Genomic DNA, 21,755 nt, shown 5'->3' with positions numbered 1-21,755 from the left:
AAAACCATGTGATTCGTGCTTAATTATTTTTCTAACATATAAGGCATAATGTTGTGATTGCCAGAGATAATTCTTAATCCTGCGCTTGCTTCAAGTTCCGAATCAGTGCAGTGTGTATTATGTAACGGGCACCATTGGTTAACTCGGTGAAAAATATTCAGCAAGTGACATTCAGAACTAAACAAGATCTCGCGACATCCCAAGTTATATTTCTGATGATTGGGAAAAAGGTGATGTATTGTAAAGGAAATACTGTTGGAGATCTTGATACAGTGGTTGGGTAATGGCGCTTGGCAAAGTTGTCAATCGTGATTTGTGGATACGAGGTGCTTATTTCGAACGCTACTTCAAAGACAAATACTTTTGAATAGATATTTTAAAGTAGCTAACTTTTGTTTTACTTTTCTATATGGACCACCACCACCGTTGGCTTGACACACTCTTTGCAATAAAATAAATACGCAATAAACTGAATAACAACAGATGGCGCTATCACTGCACTAATGTGCTCAGTACTAGCATTTTAAGATTTGATACCCTAATAATAAAAAAAAGCCCAGTGATTTATAGTGCGCTACGCACAGGCACAACGCCTAGACGTTGATCCACAAGCCTCAGCACACTTTACAGGTTGTCGCTGACCACTACGGCCCCACATTCCATAAACCATTTAACAACAAATCAGGGACTTTGCTGCTACAAGAGCGCACACCCTATTATAGACATTCCACATATAACCATCGCAACCAGGATCAGCTCCCCGAGTTTCGTAAGGGTTACAACGAGACAATTAGCAGTAAGTTCCTTGTCCAGGGGAATTTCAAGCTAACTCAATTTTCCACGAGAGCATACTAGGCACCGCTAGGGTTCGAACCAGCAACCTCTCGCACCATAGTCGAACGCCTTAACGATTGAGCTAACTTGACTGGTAATAATGGCGTAATAACTTGACTGGTAATAATGGCGTAATAACACTTAAAATAGACTTGATGAGGAAAAAAACCCGTATTTTAACACCATTGAACACTGGGTATTTCGTTGACATAACCAAAAAGGGCCACTCAACGCAGGCGGTGGTGGAAGCGATATCGCCATTTTTGACGTCGCCATTGGATTAACACATAATCATGAAATCTTCACAAACAATTCTAAATTTGTTATGTGGTGTCAAAGCAAAATTATCTTACTCTAAAACCGCCGGGGTACGATAAAGTACCGCACGGCAAGTATGATAATTTTCCATTTGTAATTGCTAACCGTGTATTTTGAATGGGGCTGCCAGCCCTGTATCTTCGCCAGCCTCGTACGTCACGTGTTGCGTGTCCTATGCCGCCTGACTCAACGGCAACATGGTCAAAATGGACCCCTATATAAAATAGGCGTCGATAGGCCTACTCTATATTCAAATTCCGACCCTTTTCCAAGTTATTAATGAGGAAGCGTAGCTTTTTATATTCAAGTGACTCCGCGAGTAACAGCAATTGGAGGTGTTGACAAATTTGAGGTGAAAGGTCATTTCCGGTCCAAGACCAAATGCCTTTAAAGTGTATCTTCTGCCACAAATAACATAGCACAGTGATGTCACTTACACATGTGTACGTGTATCAACAATAACCAGTGTCTATAACATATTTGGGGTCAAAGGTCATACAGCGGAATCATTTCTGATCTAAGACCAAAATACCTTCAAAATAATTATATCTTAATCTTCTATAATAACAGATTTGAAGTATAAAGTCACTATAGGACGAATGATATCATCAAAATGCTTAGAGGAGATCTCCCACAAAAATAACAGTAAAAAATACGTGTTGACAGATTGGTGTGAAAGGTCATTAATTGTCTTTTCTGGTCCGAGACTCAAATGTTTCTTCTGCCACAAATAACATAACATAATAATGCCATTTGCACACATCCATTGCCATTAGCCTTTTATCTGGGTATTGGGATAGGTATTTCCAGTTTCTTATCTTTCGTCCCAAGGAAATAAGAGCAAATTGTTTATTGATTGTTAGGGTGGCCTTCTTTTAGTTCTTTTCTTTCTATTTCTTGTCATTTTACTTCTTTTTTAACTATATGTATGTATGGACCAGTTAGCCCGGTTTGCGCATCCCCCGGTACCGGTCTGGAGAATGTATAAGTCATGGACCTAAGCATGATGTGTCCCGTAATGAAAACAAATTAGTGTCTATGGGGTGTTCACAGATTTGAGGTCAAAGTTCATCAAAGGGTCGTTTCCGATCTGAGATCAAAAACAGCCAAAATGTCTCGTCTGCCACAAATAACATAGCACAGTGATGTCACCTACACACATTCATGTCAATGTCTATGGGGATGTTCACAGATTTGGGTCATAAAGTGTTTTGGGAGTACGTTTAAATCAATGTAAGTTAAGAATAGGCTATACAATATATTTTTTTCACTGAAATACTGAAAGATTGTTCCAACAACATTTTTTCTTTTTTACTTACTTTAATTTCATAACATTTTGCCAATTCTATGCGTACTTCCGCAAACTGTAGTTGAAGAATGATCCAATATCCAGTCGATTTCATAATGACGGACTACATGGACATATTCTTTGCATGAAATAAGTAAGATGAGGCTAATAAATGGGATGGAAGGTGTTACTAGTGGTAACATCATGCGCTCATATAAAAGGCGGAAAGACGGGAATCCATTTGAATGCAGAGACAAAGAAACTTTAGTCCACAAAATGTCCAGATGCCTTTGAAATGGTCGCCAAACGGTTGAATCAGTTTCTGCCAGGGTTCGGGAAAAGGTTGCATGGAAGTGGTGATTGGACGAAAATAACAGTCAAAGATGGCTGACGTATTGCAAAGGTTGTTGGACTCACGTGGTTACTCCATAAAAGGACATAATGGCATTTAAACACGTAATGAACACACAAGACAATATTTTCAAGGACATCCGATGTCTTATGGGCTAGTGATATTTCCTTCTTCTGAGTACTCCAGACCTTGAAGGAAATTTGTTTTCTTAGGCTGGGAATTTAGTCCACCCGACACATCAATTAATCATTCTCCCACCACCATTTTCCTGAAACCTTGTTAAAACCAATCATTTGTTTAATCGGGACATTTTGTGGACTAAAGTTTCTTCATCTCTGCATTTGGCAGCTGATTCGGGTTTTCGTCTTTCCGCCATTGTAAGCACTTGAATAAGCGCATGATGTCACCGCATGTGACACATTCCATCCCATTCATGAGCCCAATCTTACTTATTTCATGGAAGAAAGAGATAAGAAGGAACCACAACGAACGCATTCACTTTGTCCACTCCCTTTACCGACATTTAATTGACATTGTTATTCATGAGGATTTACTTTGATCAATACCCCGCGTTAAATAGGTGATTGGTATTGTATTCCATGTATTTGCATGTCTTCTGGAGTGTGTGTGAAGGATGATTTGAACTAATGACCTTCCGTGCAAGCACCCTATAGGATTTTCTTTGGTGACGTGATCATCGGTCATTGATGGCCTACATCTTTTTCTTCCATTTTGCCCAATTTTTCCGAACTTTGATGACTTTTTTCTCAGAGTTGGCAGTCTTTGGCACTGAAACGAGTTAGCTAGTTACGATTATACACATATAAACTATTAAATTAAACAGGTTTTATGTACCGGACTCAACCGGAACATTGTGCATTATTTAAGAACATTTTACATCTATTTTTCATCGAAAAGTCACCAAAATCTTACCTTATTTGCTAAAGATGAAACTCAGCAAAAAACGGCCGATTTTGATTACCTTTTCGATGTTTTATAGGACATTTTCTACACAACACGATCAAGAAAACAGTTTGACTGTAGATCCCAAAACAAAGCTACTATACATGTTCAGAGCATCAGTGAAATTCCATAATCTTACTTCTGGGTAGCGTTTGTTTGTTCGTGGATGGGTTTGTTATAAATTTTTCCAGTAATGATTTTGCCAAGCATCGATCGCGGTAAATGGATCATACATGAAAGTAAGTACCATTGATAGCTTTTCTTTTCATGCGTCAATAGATAAGCGGATTAAAACTTGGCCGATCGAAGTCGTTGTGGTTCCTTCTCATCTCTTTCTTCCATGCTTATTTCAGTAAAGAACATTTCCGTGTCATGTGAAATCGCCAGATATTGGATCAATATTCAACTTCTTTTTACAGCAATGTTGCAATACTTTGGTGTAGTGTGTGTACAGGAATGGGAGCTTAATTTGTTTATTTTTATTTAATGAAAATACTCGTTTTGGTTTTCTGACGCCAATGGAATACAAAAGAATGTACCTTGTCTTTTTGGCTGTAACTCAATATCGATTTTATTTTTCCAAATACGACTCATTCTACTGTTCTTTGTTAAGTTCTTTAAAAGTTCAGAAATTTCCCAATTGTCCAAAGTCGAAATAGAAAAAAATGTCCACAATCACAGTTCGCAGCATGCATTACAGATAGCTTTCACGAGGTCATCCCTTGAATGGGTGAAGAGGATGGTGTTGTGCACTGAAAGATATTAAAGTAAAAATATGTTTTAAAGATATACAGGTATTACTTGTTACGTTAGTACTGATTCCAATTTTTTCTAACAAAAATGTAGTTATAGTAATTTCAGGTTTCTTATCTCATTTTATCCCACGAAATGTTATTGTGTTGGGAAAAAATTCGATATGCTTGGATGATTTTAAAATTATGTCTTAAAAGTAGGCTCCCATAGAAGTAAACTCATAATTCAGGCCTCATCGACCTCGTTGCATTTCAATATTTTTCTACTAATACCAAATTCCCTTCATAAATTTTTATCAGCTCACATGAATTGTCCATGATTCAAACATAGGTCTAGTAAATTGTTGACTTATACTTACGGTGGGAACGTTACAAAACGACAATTTCTACTTATCTGAAGTAGTTGATTAAGTTCAGATTCCGTGAGTTCAAAATCCAAAGTCTGTAAGGTAAAAAATACCGCAAATATTTTTATCAAATTTAACTAAAATGTTTGATCCTCGTTACGTGACATACTATACATTTTGAAACATAATCCTGCAATATTTGGCATACGTGTGCACAAATGTTCAAATGCGTGCCGCATCAAATTGGGATAAAAGTGAATAAGCACGTATATCTCACATTAATTGAAGTAGAGGCTCTTTACCATGTTCACTTTGCTCTTCCCCATTCCTCTTCAGTTGCTGACATAGTGGCTCATTCCTCAGTACGGTCAGATTCAAGTGTGCCATCGGGGTGTGCCAACACTTTTTCCTTGTTAGTAGAATAACTTGGCACGGCAACGTTCATTACCATGATTACGAGCGTTCACTATACATGTCATATACCGGCACATTACACATCAATCAATGGAAAACAAATTATATGCACTATGTGTTGACCAATTACAACCATTTTGTAGACAAAAGGTTTAGAACGTACTATCAATAATAATGATTTAATGAATTTATTATTTCATGATTACAAACCTCGTAATTGCTTTGTATTCTGGATGGCGTAACACTTTTAGGAATGCAAATGAGTCCACGTTGAAGATTAAACTTGACTAAAATTTGAGCGGGACTCTTTCCTTTGCTTTCTGCTATCGCCTTGACAACTGGATCCTCCATTAACACTGGGTCTTCTTTAGTTCGTCTGAAAGGAGAAAAACAGTCGTATGTACAAGTCATACTCATAGTAAAAACATCTTCCGTATAATCTTTTCACTATCTGAGTAGTCTAAATCGTAGCGTAGAGTGATCAGAGCTCTAAACCTAACACACATCGTATGGAAGTAACTAAGAGCCAAACGGTTCGCTTTGTAACTCACGAAGTCAAGATCTTGCGATCACGAATCCCAACTTCTTGTGTTCGTGACTTAGCCAGTGTGAAATAAAGAAAAAGTAAAGATATAAAAATAAAGAAATAGTAAGACAACTCGGGATCTCAAGAACTCATAAAATTTGTTCAATTTTCACAAAATCCCAGTATTATGAATTACTAGTAATTCATTGTATTGTGGGCTGTGCAATAATAATGATCTCTCCCTTTTTTTTTTTTTTTTTTGCAATTTTCCCTTCCCCAGGGATCATATCTATTGTTCAGGCCCTTAATAGATATCATGCAAGCCACTTACGTTGGTCTATCTGGTGAGCCCAGAGGACTATATGCAGTGACGGTAATGCCCTTTTTCTTACAGAAATCCACCAATTCATGTTGAGGTAGGTATGGATGTGCTTCTACCTAAACAAATAAAATACAACGTTTATATTATGTATTGGAGCATCTGCATGCATTCACAAATTGGGACGTTTTGGTTGAACGGGGATCCTCTAATTTACTCTTGGTTATTGTCGGGACGGTCTTGCACCTGTTTGTCCTTACCTTTCACTGGTATTTCAAAATCTATCATATTATTCTTCCATTTTGATGCTTTTATATCCTTCATGTGCAATATTTTGTTTTGTAAAGATTTGATCTAAACATAAGAAAATATAATAGAATAATTTCTGCAAATCTGCCACCCAATGACTCCTCACTTACACTGAATGCATGGAAGCTACAATGACCACTTTTATCCTCCTTTAAGCTCAAAAACGCCATCTTTGCGGCCAAAATGAGGTAAAATATCAAGATTTGCGCACTCTTTGCGCACTGGGTCAGTACATGCCCATATTCACTATTTTGAACTAAAATAGTATGAAATTGAAATATTGAATACCTTTGACAAATTGAAAATACCACCTAATGACCCCAATGTTTAGCAGCCCACGCCGAACGATACCTTATTTTCGGGAAAAACCATAAAGCCCTAAAGTCGTACTCCAGGAGTAAGTCACTTTCAATTTCATATGAGAGTGCATCTGTGAACATTACCATTTTCATTGATAAAGATTTACACAAAATTTTCTTCCACATCGATGGTATATGGTAGATAATCCTTGCAACCAAATAATTTGTAATCATAAACTATCACTTGGGGACCGGCACCAGGCGCCCGCCCCTTTTCCTTTGGCTATACCACTGCGTATAAGGGGTACATAGCACCCAGGGGTGGCAGGGAAAGGCCCTTGGAGAAGATATTTAAGTGAAATCGGAACGGAAAATTGATATATAAATCAGAACTTTGGGAATCATGTTTCGCCTCCAACCTTACCTATTTTCTCAATGCCTAGACATCTGACCCCTTATGCCGACCAGAATGAGTCTCTCCACAAGTGATAGTTATAAAACGTTATAAGTACCATGCGCAGTGAATGCGCAGTAAAATTTACTGTTGCATAAAACAATTGTCAGAAACCCACCTGCAAGTTGGATACGGGCACTTTGTTGATGTTCAAGATGCGTTTCATAAATTCGATAGGAAAATTGGATACACCGATTGCCTTACACAAACCCTTTTCAACGAGGGGTTCCATTGCCTGTTAAGAAATAAAACGATTATAAAACAAAAATTATAGAAGAAGAAGCTCATGATATGATGCAATCCATTCGCCATGATTGCAATAATGATACAATTGTCGTGACCATTTATCATGTTATTGACCACGATGGCAGCAGAAAGAATGCTGATTGATCAGTGTAGGGTAGATTATGTTAGACTAACGGGATCTGACAAAATGATAATTCATAGACGGTCAATACAAATACTTCCAACATCAGACTTCATAATATTTATTGGCAATGGTCACGGGTTCAACCATCTCTAAATTCAACCCACTGATTTATCGTTCAAACGTACATCACAAAGTCAGTCCACTTTGAAAGATGTGTGCGACAAGAAATTCAATAGTTGGTATGTATTTTAATTTCAACTGATTTAGTTTCCTGATCCTGCTTGTTTATGATGAGTTTCTGATCCTCGAACCACAACAGCACGCCATATCCTTCTGCCCTACATGGCCGTTCACATTACACCCAGAACTAGTCTGTTTCATTACATTCATGTATATTAAAGGAGGATTTCGTGATCCTAGCATCCTCTTTTTATGACATTTTTCAGTAGATATTCACGAAAAAGCTTATTCCCAAAATTTCAGTTGATTCCGATTTTGCGTTTGCGAGTTATGCATGATTATGTGTATTACACTGCTCCATAGGCCACTGTGTGTAATTTCGTTCTGGTGCACCAGAACGAAATTCAAATTTGACGATATTTTTTGCTAAACGAATTAATCTGCAAGAAATTTTTGGTACATAAACATTATGTAGCCAGAGGTTTCCAGTGGTATAAAAAATCTTTGAAAAAAGTGGGGATGAGGCTGTGGATCACGAAATGCCCCTTTAATAGGAGGTCTACCGGAGTTTCTGTTTCTTGCAATAGCAGTCCGGTGAGTTCAATGAACTACGCCGTGAAACCGATAGAGTTTTTTACGGTTGTTTCATAGCATGTAAAACTGCGTCTTTTTAAAGAAAAGGTGACCATTGATGGCGCTCTTTATTTTAAATCGTGTTTTCATCTTTACAAGGGGTAGACACTGGTATAAGGGAATTAAAATATCAGAAAAAGAGAACAAATAACCACGAAATTTTCATGAAATGTTCGGAATAACTTATATTTATATTTGGCTAAATTCAATTTGAAATATATGTAAAGAGCGCCTCCATTTTCACACAAATATAGAGGGAGCAGAACCAAACTAGCTGCGGATGCAGGGTGTACGGATGAGAATAAATGCAGAGGTAATTTTGCCATGCAAATGAGACATTGTTGGTGGTCTGTATACCTTCGCACTCGTGCTATACACAAGTTATTTGCTCCATGTCTTGGAAACGCTTTTCAAAAACATGCGTAAAAATCTTGTGGCTATTGATTAATAAAAGCCATGGACACTAAAAATATATGGGAATTGCTATTATTAGATTTGAGCTAGCCGCACTAAATGATCTGAGTTCCCCTTTTTCCTCGAATAGATTCCTTACAAAAGTCCAAATGTATGATGATGCATTATGTATGAGCAAGTAAAACAATCCTTTCTGATAGACATTGATTGCTATACACAGAAATTCTAGAACTGGCACGTGTCTATTTCAATTTCTTATTCTACTGTATTTCCTTGTTTCCGAAAGCATTGCAAAAACTTGCTTTCAAAATGAAATATATTATTTAACGACTTTGGTATGTACTAGCAGTAAATGCAACACCAAGTGGTAAACTGTTGTAAACTATGTAAAGAAATATGACCAAGATATTCACTATCTCCCATTTAAATTTGAACTATTTTTGTCAACTGTATGAATAATTCTGATTTCCTCTGGAGTTCCTAGCGAAAAGTCACTTTTACAAATCAATTGAATGATTCAAGGTACTTTTATAATAGATGAAGTAATATATATATATAGTCATATTTGCCCATTTTAGACCCCAAAGTGCAAATTTTCGCTCGCTTTGCGCGCACTTATTCCACTTTGGCACCATATTTCATCAGTTTAGCTTCAAAATAGCACAATTTTTCGCGCGCATTTGCACCATAAACTTATTCTGTGGCCAAAAGGTCAAAATGAAATCTACGCCACTAGCAGGAAATCATTATTTCCCGCATTATTTGCGTTCCAAACATTGCAATGCAGGCATAACTTACCAAAAATATATAAGGGTCTATGTAATTATACCCCGCCCATAGCAATTGTTTATTAGTCGATGCAGTGGCGCGGCGTTACAAGACAAATCTGCCACCAGGGAATTCCAAATGGGAAGGGGTCGAAATACCAATCATCCTTTTATGACATCCTTCATTGGGAGACAAGGGCACCTTTGTTTCATACCACTAAAGTATAGGACTGTGTTTTAGCTATAGCTCCCTCTCCAGATTATTATTATTTTTTTTTTTTTATTTGCTCAAGTAGCATTCGATGCGAATTTTGTTACACAATTCGATGCGGTTCTTTTTTATGAGCTTTTTAGTGCATAAAGCGGCCTAAAATGAGGCTATATCGCCCTTTCCAGCCTTCTATAATATCAATCGCTAGCCATAGACGTTACAATGTGCAATGAAAAGGTCAATAAAAAGAAAGGCATCGAATTGTGTAACAAAATTTGCACAAAATGCTAATTTAGCAAGTACGTATGTAATGCACTCGTTTTTCAGAGGGGCTATACGAATTTTTTTTGTCACTGGTATGTATCACAGTGGGTATGTATGATCATTTCAAAAATAAAATGTTCATAAGGGGGCAAAGGTTCCCATTTTGTTTTTTGGATTGTACAAATTTTTTAGGTCACGGCATCCTCCTTAATTCTAAACTCCATAGTGATCAGTAGATGTGCTACAATGCTAAGTGATAGGAATTTTTCAGACAAATACCATCAAAATTGTTGAAAATTTAATAGGCAAAATAATTATATATGGCAGTCAGAATTAATAGGTAAATTTTCACGGGAAAATTTTCTGGACACGTGACACCCATGGGCGCAGACATATTAGCATTATGGAATGTGACCCCGAGCACAGCGGGTGTTCTTCCAATGTATTTGAATAGGAAGAATTCTTCCTTTGAGGCAAAATAAGTTACTTATCGCAAGTTAATAATGTTATGGTAAGAGTTTCCGTAGATAAATATTTTTTTCCGTAGATAGATATTTTTGAAATAACGTTTTGATGATATTGTGAAAAAATTAAGATAACATAATATTCAATAAATTTGCAATGCACAAATTTCTATCAAAATTGCGGTCAAAAATACTATTCCAATTCAAAATTACTAAGACTTGAATAGCGAGGTCACCGCCGGGGGTCAGAGATCAGGCTCGAGGTTACACTCACATTGATACGCATTGGTCACGTGTCCAGAAAATTTTCCCGTGAAAATTTACCTATTAATGTTGACTGTATGGGGGGATTCTGTTTTTTAGTATGTTTTCAAGAACTAAATTTTGAAAGTTTTGGTCGACGGAAAAAAAAGTTATCGACGGAAACACTTACAAAAAAATAAGTTGCAATAAAATGACAAATTTGCAAGAAAATTTGAACATGCATCCCGCATTTCCAATTGAAATACACAGGAAAGCCACCCGCTGTGCCAAAGGTCATTTTTTCATCCTGTCTAGACGCTGTAATGTCAGCGCCCATCTGGTCACGTGGGCATTAAATTAAGTGCCTTTATTTAAATGCCCTAAGACGACTGGTTATTCAAAGGACCTTTTGTATGGATTGATGGTTCTTTCAAGAATCTAAAAAGAAGTACTAAAGTATTTGATAGTTGGCATGTGCAATATTCCCTTTAAAATCATAATCAAATTCTATTTATTTGGTATATGAAAAATTAGGAAAGTAAAATCTTGTGGCTATTAATAATAACTCAATACTAGCCATCGTACACTAAAGATGTATGACAAAGAAACCGAGTTGCTGTTATTTCTAAGGTTTGATCTAACCGCGCTATATGATCTGAGTTTCCTCTTTTCCCAGAATAGATTCCTTACAAAAGTCAAAATGTATATGATCCATATAATTATATATGAGCAATTAAAACAGTCCTTTCTGAATGCCATTAATTGCTTTAATACATTTATATAATACCCAGAAATTCTAGAATGTAACGTGTCTATTCCAATTTCTTATTCCATTTTATTTCCTTATTTTCGAAAACATTTCAAAAATTCGCTTTCAAAATGAAAAGTATTATTTAATGGCTTTGGTATGTACTAGTAGGTAATGCAACACCAAGTGGCAAAGTATTGACTATGTAAAGTAATATAGCTAAAATATTCACTATCTCCCATGTGGACTATTTTTATCAACTGTATGAATAATGTTCACTTCCCCGATTCCGGAGATTCTAGCAAAAATTCGATTATAAAAATCAATTGAACGATTCGATGTACTTCCTAGCAAACACAAAAACGTTTTAAAAACGTTTTAAATAAGTTATATTTTGGCTTTTGGTTTAGGTAAAAACGTTTTAATAACATTAAAATGTCGGGTTATATAAAGGTCATGATAACGTTTTGTATGAAAACAAACTACAACAATATTTTTAAATGTTTTCAACAAATGTTATTGTAAACTATTTTTGCAAACATTTTTTTCTTTTTTTTTGTCAATACTTAAATAACATTATGTTGAAACCAACAAATACAGAAATGTTCTTAAAATGTTTTTTTTTTTTTCAAAACATTTTAATAACATTTAAATGTCGGGTTTTATAAAAGTCATGAAAACGTTTTTAAAAGGTTATTGCAAATATTTTGGGCAAACATTTTTCGCAAAATATTTTTTCAACTCCCAAAATAACATTCTGTTTAGAATGTTTTGTATCAAGTTTTCAAGAATGTTTTTGGAATGTTATTAAAACGTTTTTATACCCTTTATATAACCCGACATTTAAACGTTTTCTGTAAAACATTTTGTTTGCTGAGTAGTAGATTATCAAAAAATGTTGTTTAAGGTTATGAAACCGTTTTATACTCTTAATATACCCTTTATATAACCCGACATTTAAACGTTTTCTGACAACCTTTTATAACCTTTTGCGAATGATGTCGAAAACGTTTTGTGTTTGCTGGGTTACTGTATAAATAGAGTAAGATCGTATATAAGCGTCGATTATTTGTCGAACATCAATCCCAGAATCAAAGTTAAATCATTTTGAGTGTTGCAATTATTCAATATTTTGTAATGCAGGCATCAAAGTCGGAATCAATAACGACATACTGTAAGCTTCAATTATGCTAAACTCTTGTAAGATATGAATTTTTGCAATAGGACACCCAATGCGATACGTTGTGCTGAATAGCAAAGAAGTATCATGTATCTCAGTAAGCAGAAAAGCATATACATTGAGACCATACTGTTCTAGTTTACAATTTCACTGATATATTTAAAGCACAGGTGCATACTAAATTAAATGTTCGATAATGTTCACTCCGAGCTTATTATTTAGTACAGCGCGCTTGCCCAAAATATGCCAGCTCGGCAATATACGTCTTCAAGGAGCAAGGCATAATGATGGGATGTCGACTTCCAACATATTACACATATCAAGACTGAGTGAGTACACTCCCGCTATACCGTACCATCTGAGACGTAAAAACATTGATGGGATACTAATCCGGGCAGGTGCTGTACTCCAGAGTATAGAATACCGTCCCATGGCAAATACTTATTTATTTATTGTCTGCTATCTATGTTGGGTGACATCTTACCTTCCACGTATCTACATAGTCAATATCCTCGAAGATTAATTTACCATCATCTCCTAGTGGCCAAAAGTTATCTCCACTCTGAAAACACAAAAGATGTATTTGCAAATGTTTAATTTATACGACGAAGATGTTTTGTACAAATCGATATATTTATACGACAAAGATGTTTCGATATATTCCTATGGTGGTTACCGATTCTAGACATTAATCTGTATTAAAATAGCTGATAATGCACATGTTGAGAATGATATTGAAACATGGACATTATAATTGAAGAACTCTGTATCTTAACCAAATATATTTGATCCATAAACTGCGACGCAGTTGTATGTAATGAAATCAGTTTACAATTTGGTTGCAAACAATAAGACAGGGAAATCATTAGGGTTATTTAGCGATAGAATGTTGATAATGTTGAAATTTTGAAATTGATCATTTCATTTATTTTTGTCTTTCGCATTTATCTTGTTTTGAAATGAAAAGATCGCATTACTTCTTTACAGATCATCAGATCATGTTTTTCACGATCTTTGCTTCTTCGAAGTCTATGGGTTTCGGTTATTTTTGTATTATGTATAATGTGCATATGATAATTGGTTATCTGCACTTTAAATGTTTTTGGTTATTGTTAAAATTCAATTCTTGCTTGTGTCTTAATTTTTATATTCGTATTTGCTTACATTTGGTTTTTATATTGTAATGCATTTGGCAATTATTTACCACGATTTATGTGCAAATGATTTTAGATTTGGAATTCTCTTATAGTGAAATAAAAATCAATTGATGTATTACATATTTTAAAGAGATGGATTTATTATTAGAAACATTTAGCAAATCACATGTTAAATTGGTCAAGATCTTAATTACAGATGCTTTGAAATTAATAGTAAATTACCTTGAACGCCATTGGCCAGTGCATTAAGTAGAGGTCAAAATATTCCAGCTGCATCACGTCAAGAGCACTGCGGCACGCTTTCTCAACATCATCTGGATGGTGATGTATGTTCCATAGCTTATAAAGATATAAATATACCGTCAGAGTAGTGAAAATACATGAATAGCAAATCAATCTAAAATTGATTTGACATCAGCGGCTGTTACACAGTAGTGTGACAATTTGAGTAAGAGTGTACTGAATGATACTACTATCATTGTTTCAGGTTCTAATGTTGTTGACAAGGTTATTCATCAAACCATAATGTACGATTTACATCATATTTTAATTTTTACTCAAACTGCTTAAATAATATCAGTTCTAACTGTTAGTAAAATTATCTGTCCATTTTAAGCCAAAATAACCCGATAACGTGAGAGAAATCAAGCTGGCTATTTTAGCTGTTTATCATGAAGCTCTATGGGGCTTTAATGTGTGAAATATGCCTTATGTAAAAATTGATCTATTTAAGGCGACGAAAAAAACCCAGGCCCGACCGACCCAGAATTTGCGTGTTGGAGAATTTTTTAATCAGCCATTTTGGGGCCAAAATTTATTAATTTTGGCTGCAAATCTTTAGCAAATATGTTTGCAAAAAATCTTCAGATTTGGTGACTTGGTCATTTTGGCCTCGTTCTTATCACGGGCGTACAACAGAATGTTTTCCAAAAATTCAAAAAATACAAAAAATTCGTTTAGTTCTACAGTCATTTTACATATGATCCAGCAGCTGAACAGCACATATCATATAATATTCAGAAAAAGCAAATTCAGTAATTGGTCAAAGTTTTGTTTTTACAGGTAGAATACACTTTTCACACATTGGATATTCAACTGGCCAGGTTGTTTTATACTTACGTTTAGTTTTATTAATATAATTATACCACATTTTAGACTTGTGCCCATTACAAGGACTACCAATGATAGGCTGATTACAAGATTTTTAAAAAGTGATGTGCAAACGAAACAGTAGGTCTATGAAAGTGCATCAGATAGCATAATAAGAAAAACCTTTGATGGTTCTCTCATATCTTGCAGATCACCCGTATCGATTGTAAATTGCATTTGCGTATCTTTTCAGATGCCGAAATCACAGATGATATATTGATTTTGAGATAAAGCCAATACAAGTATTCCACTTCCTTTGTATTTTATTGTTCTGAGCAACAGTAAATTCACACCACTCTTCGCCATACATACATTCTCCCAGCCACATTTCCCTAACATAATATGAAATTTAAAAAATAAATGAAATTTATTTTGTCAGAGGCGCCGGCGGGTTCGAACCCACGCTGCACTCAGCCGCTATAATGTACTCCTATACGATATTGACATAACACCAGCGCCTTAGACCGCTCGGCTATCAGGCTTGATGGTGTCATGATGAAAATTTTAAAATATAATCGCAACTTCATTACTTCAACATACCAAGTGACAAGCAAAGACAGAAAACGTACCATATTTTATTTGTTTAAAACATTAATGTGTATTAATAGCGCTCAATTGTTGATAACTACGTGTTATAAATGAGGCTATACACGCACAATAGTCGGGACAATACATATCGATTTTGATTCACACGTGCGCTACGAACTCGCCGTATACTAAAAGCATAGATTATCAATGTGACGTGGCCTACCATTTTTCTTGTAGCTTCTTTTATACACGTCGATGTTTTCATCAATTATACAATTAACCCACATTAGACCCATAATTTTATTTCAGGATATAAAAGATTAGATTACCATAAAAACGAAACAGTAATCATTTGTTGGGTCTAATGTCATTTATACATGGAATTTTCAACGTTTTTTCTATCGCCATTCTCGCTCAATTAGAAAAATATTTTGGCGTATATAAAATTGAAATAAAATTCTCTGCCTCTTAAACGACATCAAATGTGCCACAATTGGGTATCACGAATCGTTATATATGATGTGCAGTTAATATTCATATTTTCTTTTATACAGAGGATGCTTCAGTTTTGACAGGAAAAATATTTTCTTGAAAACCCTCTCACTCGGTTATTTTAAAAGGTAACCACGCTTCCCTAGAATGTGCAATAAATTAGCATTAAAATTTATCTTATTCTATCAGCAAGCGTTTCTAGAATGCATTATGGCGAAATGTGGTGTACAGTAAATTGGTCATATCTCTGGAACCGTAAGTCTAACTAGGATGGGTTTTTAGCAAAATAAAGCTCTGAGAATGGCTTATTTAATGAAATTGAAAACTGAATTTCGATTTTTATCAACATCAGACTCATTTTGCTTGATCGCATCACAGATGATGATTCGACTCGAGCCAATATGCATAGTATATTAAAGCCATACTGTAACATTTGCTGAGGAGGACACCCTCAATGTTCTCATTCTGTTTTTGCACGATTGTAATGTACTTTAGTAAACTAATATAACCTGCAAAAATTAGGTGCTGTAGTTGTGACAAAATCCGAGATTTTGAAAACAACGTATGAAACGAGGTTTAATTGTTACGATGGAAATATTAGTCGAACGCGTACGCACCTATTCCAAGCCACGTGCATGACGGTCATAACACATCAAAAGAACCGACCCGACTCACGTTTGACTGAGTGGATCGCATTTGCGACATATGCGCTGGTATTTTCTTTGTTATTGTCTCATCTGTAATGACTGTTTAGGCCAAAATTAAAAGAAGGCAATTAAAAGCGGAAAAATTATATTTCTTATGGATATAGCGCTTTAATATAGCTACAATACCCATAGGATTGAAGGGTAGCTGATAAATTGCAGATTTCCACAATAGACAAAAATACAAATACAAAACCCTCAATATAGAATTAACCTTACTGCACATTTATTAATACACATGTAGCATCCTAATATTAAGTTTGCTATCACACATGATATCTAACAGGCTACAACAAACGTGTTATCAGATACAATAAACACAGTAAATATAACTCATACCTTACTAGTGTAGAAAATATCTTCACGTGTGATTTTTCCTTCATTGATCTTAGTTTGAATAGCATCGCCAACCTCGTGTTCATTTTGATATGCAAAAGCCCCATCGATGTGCCGATAGCCTGAGTCAATGGCCGCCATAACTGCATCCTTGACTTGGCCAGGTTTGGACTGAATTAAAATAAAACCCGATTTTTTAAATAAAAACAAGATTAAATCTGTGTTTTTTGGTGATATGGTGAAAATGTGTAGGCATATTAATATCTTTTTCAGATTTCCAGATTTTTTCCCGCGATAGCGGATATATTTTAAAATTTGAAACAAATACCTAGGTACCGTATAATTCAAAATACCTCCGCAATCTGATGTACAAATAAACTTTAATACATAAATTGGTAGGAGATATGTAATAAGTCACCTTCATTTACAATTTAATTCACCCAACCAGGCATTTTCTACAGGGTGATTCACCCAGGCCGCCTCTAGAGGGGGTATGGGGGATCTGACGCCCCACACACCCCCAATTCATAATTTTGTCGAAACCAAAAGCCCCGGCCAAAAGCACTCTGCAAATGTTCGTGGTACGATAGAAACAACCGTCGTTATCTTACGGGGCACCACTACCCGGGCACCAATATCGCTATATGACCAATGAGTTGTTGTGCCTTACATTGTTGGGGTTTGGATGATAAAACATATGAAGCCACAGTATCTATTGTTGATGATGAAGCGGTAGTTGATGAAGAAGCAGTCATAGTAGCTGTAGGTAGAGGGGTTGGCCTTGGTTTGTCAGGTACAGATTCGTGTTTAGAGACTACCTTGGTTTGGAGTTTGGTAGCCCGGGGTGGGGAATATGTGGTTCCTTTCTATAAAGATAGGAATTGTTAAAATAGCCATTGGGAAAACTTTTTATTCCAAAAATAAATTCCACTCAAAACTTACTTGTCATGTTTTATTGTGCATCTCCTCAATAGATAAGCTAATTGATAAACACAAACATATAATTTTTAATAATTTTATAATTCCTGATCCAGGCCAACAAGGAGGCTGCTGAAAGAGTAAAACTACCAAAGAAACAACAAAAAGTATTTTGCTTTGACTCAAGAGTAGAAAGAGCAAGACAGCACTTAACAGAAGTCAACAACAAGAGACACGTCAAAGAGAATACCAAAGATACTCATTTAGAATTTGAGCAGGGCAAGGAGGAACTTATACACCAGGCATATGAAAAGGCAAACAGGAAGTTCACAGAGAACATGTTGAAGGAATATGAAGAGGCCAACCTGAACTACAGACATATATGAGCATGAAGTATCATCAATTGTGTTAGTGGAAGGAAAAAGGCAAGGAGTGGAAGATTAAAGGATGACACTAAAGGAGAAAGACTGAAGAAATGACATGACCATTTCAAGAACCTACTAGGGAATCCACAAAGTTACAAAGGAAGGCGAGAATATCCATCAGAACAGGTGCCTTTGACATGGAGGAATACCAGAAAGCAAAGATGGCAATTAAGGAAGGCAGGCATTATGGAGAAGATGGTATTCCACCAGAGGTGATCAAGAGATGTAATATTGACATAATCATACTTGATATTTGCAATCAAGTACTACTAAACCAACAGAAACCTAACCAGTGGTCCATCTTGAACCTCATCCGCCGGTCTTAAAAGAGCGGCGATTTCAGCCTAACAGTCAACTGCAGGGGAATCAGCCTAAGCTCAATAGTTGCCAAAACATTTAATAGGATTGTATTGAATAGGGTCAGACCACAACTTGATGATAAGCTCAGACAGAATCAATGTGGCTTTAGAGAAAAGAAATCCACCACTGAGCAGATTCTTGCTTTGAGAATAATCATTGAAGAAAAGAACCTCTCTGCAGTGGTACGTTTATCGATTTCAAAACGGCTTTTGATACAGGTCACAGAGGCAAAATGATGACAATCATGAAAGCTTTTGGCATCCCAGATATCATCGTGAATGCAACTGAAGACACCTACCAGGGTGTGCTAACGTGATCACCCCAGATGGCACAGATGAATTTGAAGTTTTAGCAGTTGTGCTACAAAGTAATATACGCTGGCACCATATCTGTTAATCATCATCCTAGACTGTTGCCTCAGATCTGCAATAGACGACATGGAGGAGCGATTAGGCTTCACAATAAAACCTAGACGTCGACGTGTTGGTCCTCTGAAAATAACTGATCTTGACGACATTGCGCTACTGTCTGATACTGCCAACCAAACAAAATGCTGCACTTGGCGTGGGTTTACACAATCATGAATGCGAAGAAAACACAATTCATAGTGTACAACCATTCAACAGAGGTTGAAATCTAAACCGAGGATGGCAGGTTACTGGAAGACGTTAAACACTTCAAGTACTTGGGGTCGTGGGTTAGGAATACTGAGCAAGACATCAAGGTAAGAAAGGCAATGACATGGTGGAAAGCTTGTAATAAGCTCAATAACATTTGGGTATCTACCTTACCCAGATACCTCAAATGCACATGTTCCAAGCCACTATAAAAAGCGGTCTGCTGTATGGCTGTGAAACCTGGACCATCACCAAGAATGTTACGATCAGCACTAAATGTGAGCTGGAAAATGCATATGACCAATAGAGCCAAAGGGAGGATTGCATCTGATCTGGTTACTTGGAAACCCACACAAGGAAAAAGAAGGACGTCTAAGGAAGACCTTTGTGGACCTGCTTTAAGAAGACACATGATATACAGTAACAGAAATTGAGACCAGCATGCAGGACAGGCGGATATGGCGATCCGTCATTGATGTCCTACAGCAAGAATTGACGGAGTAAATACACCATAAAAAGAATGAGTGCTGGGCGATAATTTACAAGCTTTGCCCTGGGACCTGTTAATAGACACGAATGATTTAAGGGTACATGAATGTTATAGCAAACACTTCAATGAAATTATTAAAAGCAAACAAAATGATATTTAGCACACACATCCAATTGCCCTGACTTCATATTTCGTGGGAGTGTTCCCCTCAGTGCTGCCCTGCTTGGTGCTTAACCATTTTCATGCTTCAATCTTTAGACCAGGTATAAGTGCCACCTTGGGGTGTCACTAACCTGTGGCACTTCCCTGATCAGACTTTCTGTTTGTCTGAGAAATGAATAATTAACCCATCCACATTCATGTTGCACCCCTAATGCCAGGGCAGGTATTATTTCTGTTGAGTGGTTCAAATGCCATGAGTGCAGACCTATGAACTTGTGAAGTGGTAATTGTGTTTACTTGATTATTAAGCCATGGTAATTGCCCAAGACTACACAAGCATTTTACACAATACCAATAGAACTCCTCTCTAAACTGAGAAGTTTAAATACTGCCCTGTGAAAAATAAAACAAGTTTGACTTCATTATTTCAATTTTATGTCACTTAACATCCATGGTACAACATTATTGTGCAAATTGTAAAGATAAGAAAACAACAAAATAAATGGTCAAAAAAGATGGTCAGAAAAGTTGGTCAGGTTATGGAAATTCACCAAGTTGACATCCAGACAGAACATACCTCTCATAGACGTGGTGCGAATGCCATGTTGAGGAGAGTTGATATCTGCATGCAGAGGAATGGTGGCCATGTTCTGGTGGCCACATAGAAGACTAAGACTGTCAATTACTATAAAGAAAGTGGTAGTGAACATGTGATATTCATGTTGATTTGATTTTAATTGACTTCGCGCAACTGCTTATTAATGGTCACACGCCAGTGATTTTGTAGTTGTGGGAAGAAAAGAAATTGATTCAGCTATCAACTATAGCATTTTAACCAAATGCCTCATTCGGGGTGTCCCAAAAAAAACCGGGCGAATGAATTTGGCCATAAGTCGAGAATTAGACATCATAATCCAAAAATCCAAACATCAGCGTGTAGTCCATCTTATTCTGCATCTTATAATCTTAATTTTACTGGAATCGGTTGACTGATTGCGAGAACAATGTCTAGTTTCTATTGTGTTATTCATTTCTTCCTCACTTCAATGGACATGGTGAATAGAAATGATGATCATCGAGGTCGTGTCACTGAAGTCATGAATAGAATACCCGGGTTTTCTATGGCACCCTAGCTGAAATACAACACGATATATAATGTAAGATCATAGTTAATGTAGACCTGTATTTTAGATACAGTTAGTTCTCTCGGTCCATTATAGTTAATAATTAATGAGCTATCACTTGCCTTCCAAGTTCCTAGTCCTAGAATAGGTATTTTCTGCCCATTAGGAAGTTCAGTACGTGGTCCGCCGGTACTAGTCATTCTGAAGCTTGTTGAGAAACTCCTAACGTCACGTCCAATATACGTCGCCAAATTATAAAGCTTCCCCACAGCTTCGTTGGTTTTTAAGAACCTCAAACCTAGTGCCACCCACATGTGAATTACCTATTGAAGGTCACTATAATTGCAACGGTTGACCACTTGAATTAATATATATGCATCATGTTATCATGGTTATGTAACACAAAGGTTATCTCTTTTGGTTATGATAGTACTGGTTAATTGGCAATAGTAAGTAAACACAATCACTGTCGTGAGTTGTGGACATTCAGGTTAAAATTGAAATAAAGCTCGTCTTGTTAATTGATTTTTTCTTTTTTTTGTTTAACATTACATTACCAATCAAAGTCCGGTGTAATTTGGTTGTAATGTTTAAGTACAAAGATAAACATAACAGCCAAAGTATATATGATTCTGAATTCAAAT

General features: G+C 36.2%; 1 protein-coding gene across 1 annotated transcript; it reads right to left on the bottom strand.

Moving 5' to 3' along the window:
• Positions 1-4,862: 4,862 nt before the first annotated feature.
• On the bottom strand, positions 4,863-17,156 carry LOC140147281 (aldo-keto reductase 1B-like). The gene is made up of 6 exons (XM_072169059.1): positions 17,019-17,156; positions 13,134-13,211; positions 7,294-7,410; positions 6,126-6,232; positions 5,479-5,644; positions 4,863-4,949 (listed from the first exon to the last, which is right to left on the bottom strand). The coding sequence occupies exons 1-6, from the start codon at positions 17,154-17,156 to the stop codon at positions 4,863-4,865; spliced, it is 693 nt and encodes a 230-aa protein (XP_072025160.1).
• Positions 17,157-21,755: the final 4,599 nt, after the last annotated feature.

Source organism: Amphiura filiformis, chromosome 3 (genome assembly GCF_039555335.1).
Source record: "Amphiura filiformis chromosome 3, Afil_fr2py, whole genome shotgun sequence".
In the NCBI taxonomy this organism is placed as follows: domain Eukaryota; kingdom Metazoa; phylum Echinodermata; class Ophiuroidea; order Amphilepidida; family Amphiuridae; genus Amphiura; species Amphiura filiformis.
Note: the sequence above shows the minus strand (reverse complement) of the source record. Positions and strands in the feature narration are given on the sequence as shown.

Coding starts and splice junctions, on each gene's coding strand:
- LOC140147281 (XM_072169059.1), bottom strand. CDS start 17,156: ATGGCGGCCATTGACTCAGGCTATCGGCACATCGATGGGGCTTTTGCA. Junction 5,645..6,125: donor GGCTCACCAGATAGACCAAC/GTAAGTGGCTTG, acceptor TTCTCCTTTCAG/ACGAACTAAAGAAGACCCAG. Junction 4,950..5,478: donor GAATACAAAGCAATTACGAG/GTTTGTAATCAT, acceptor TTTACCTTACAG/ACTTTGGATTTTGAACTCAC.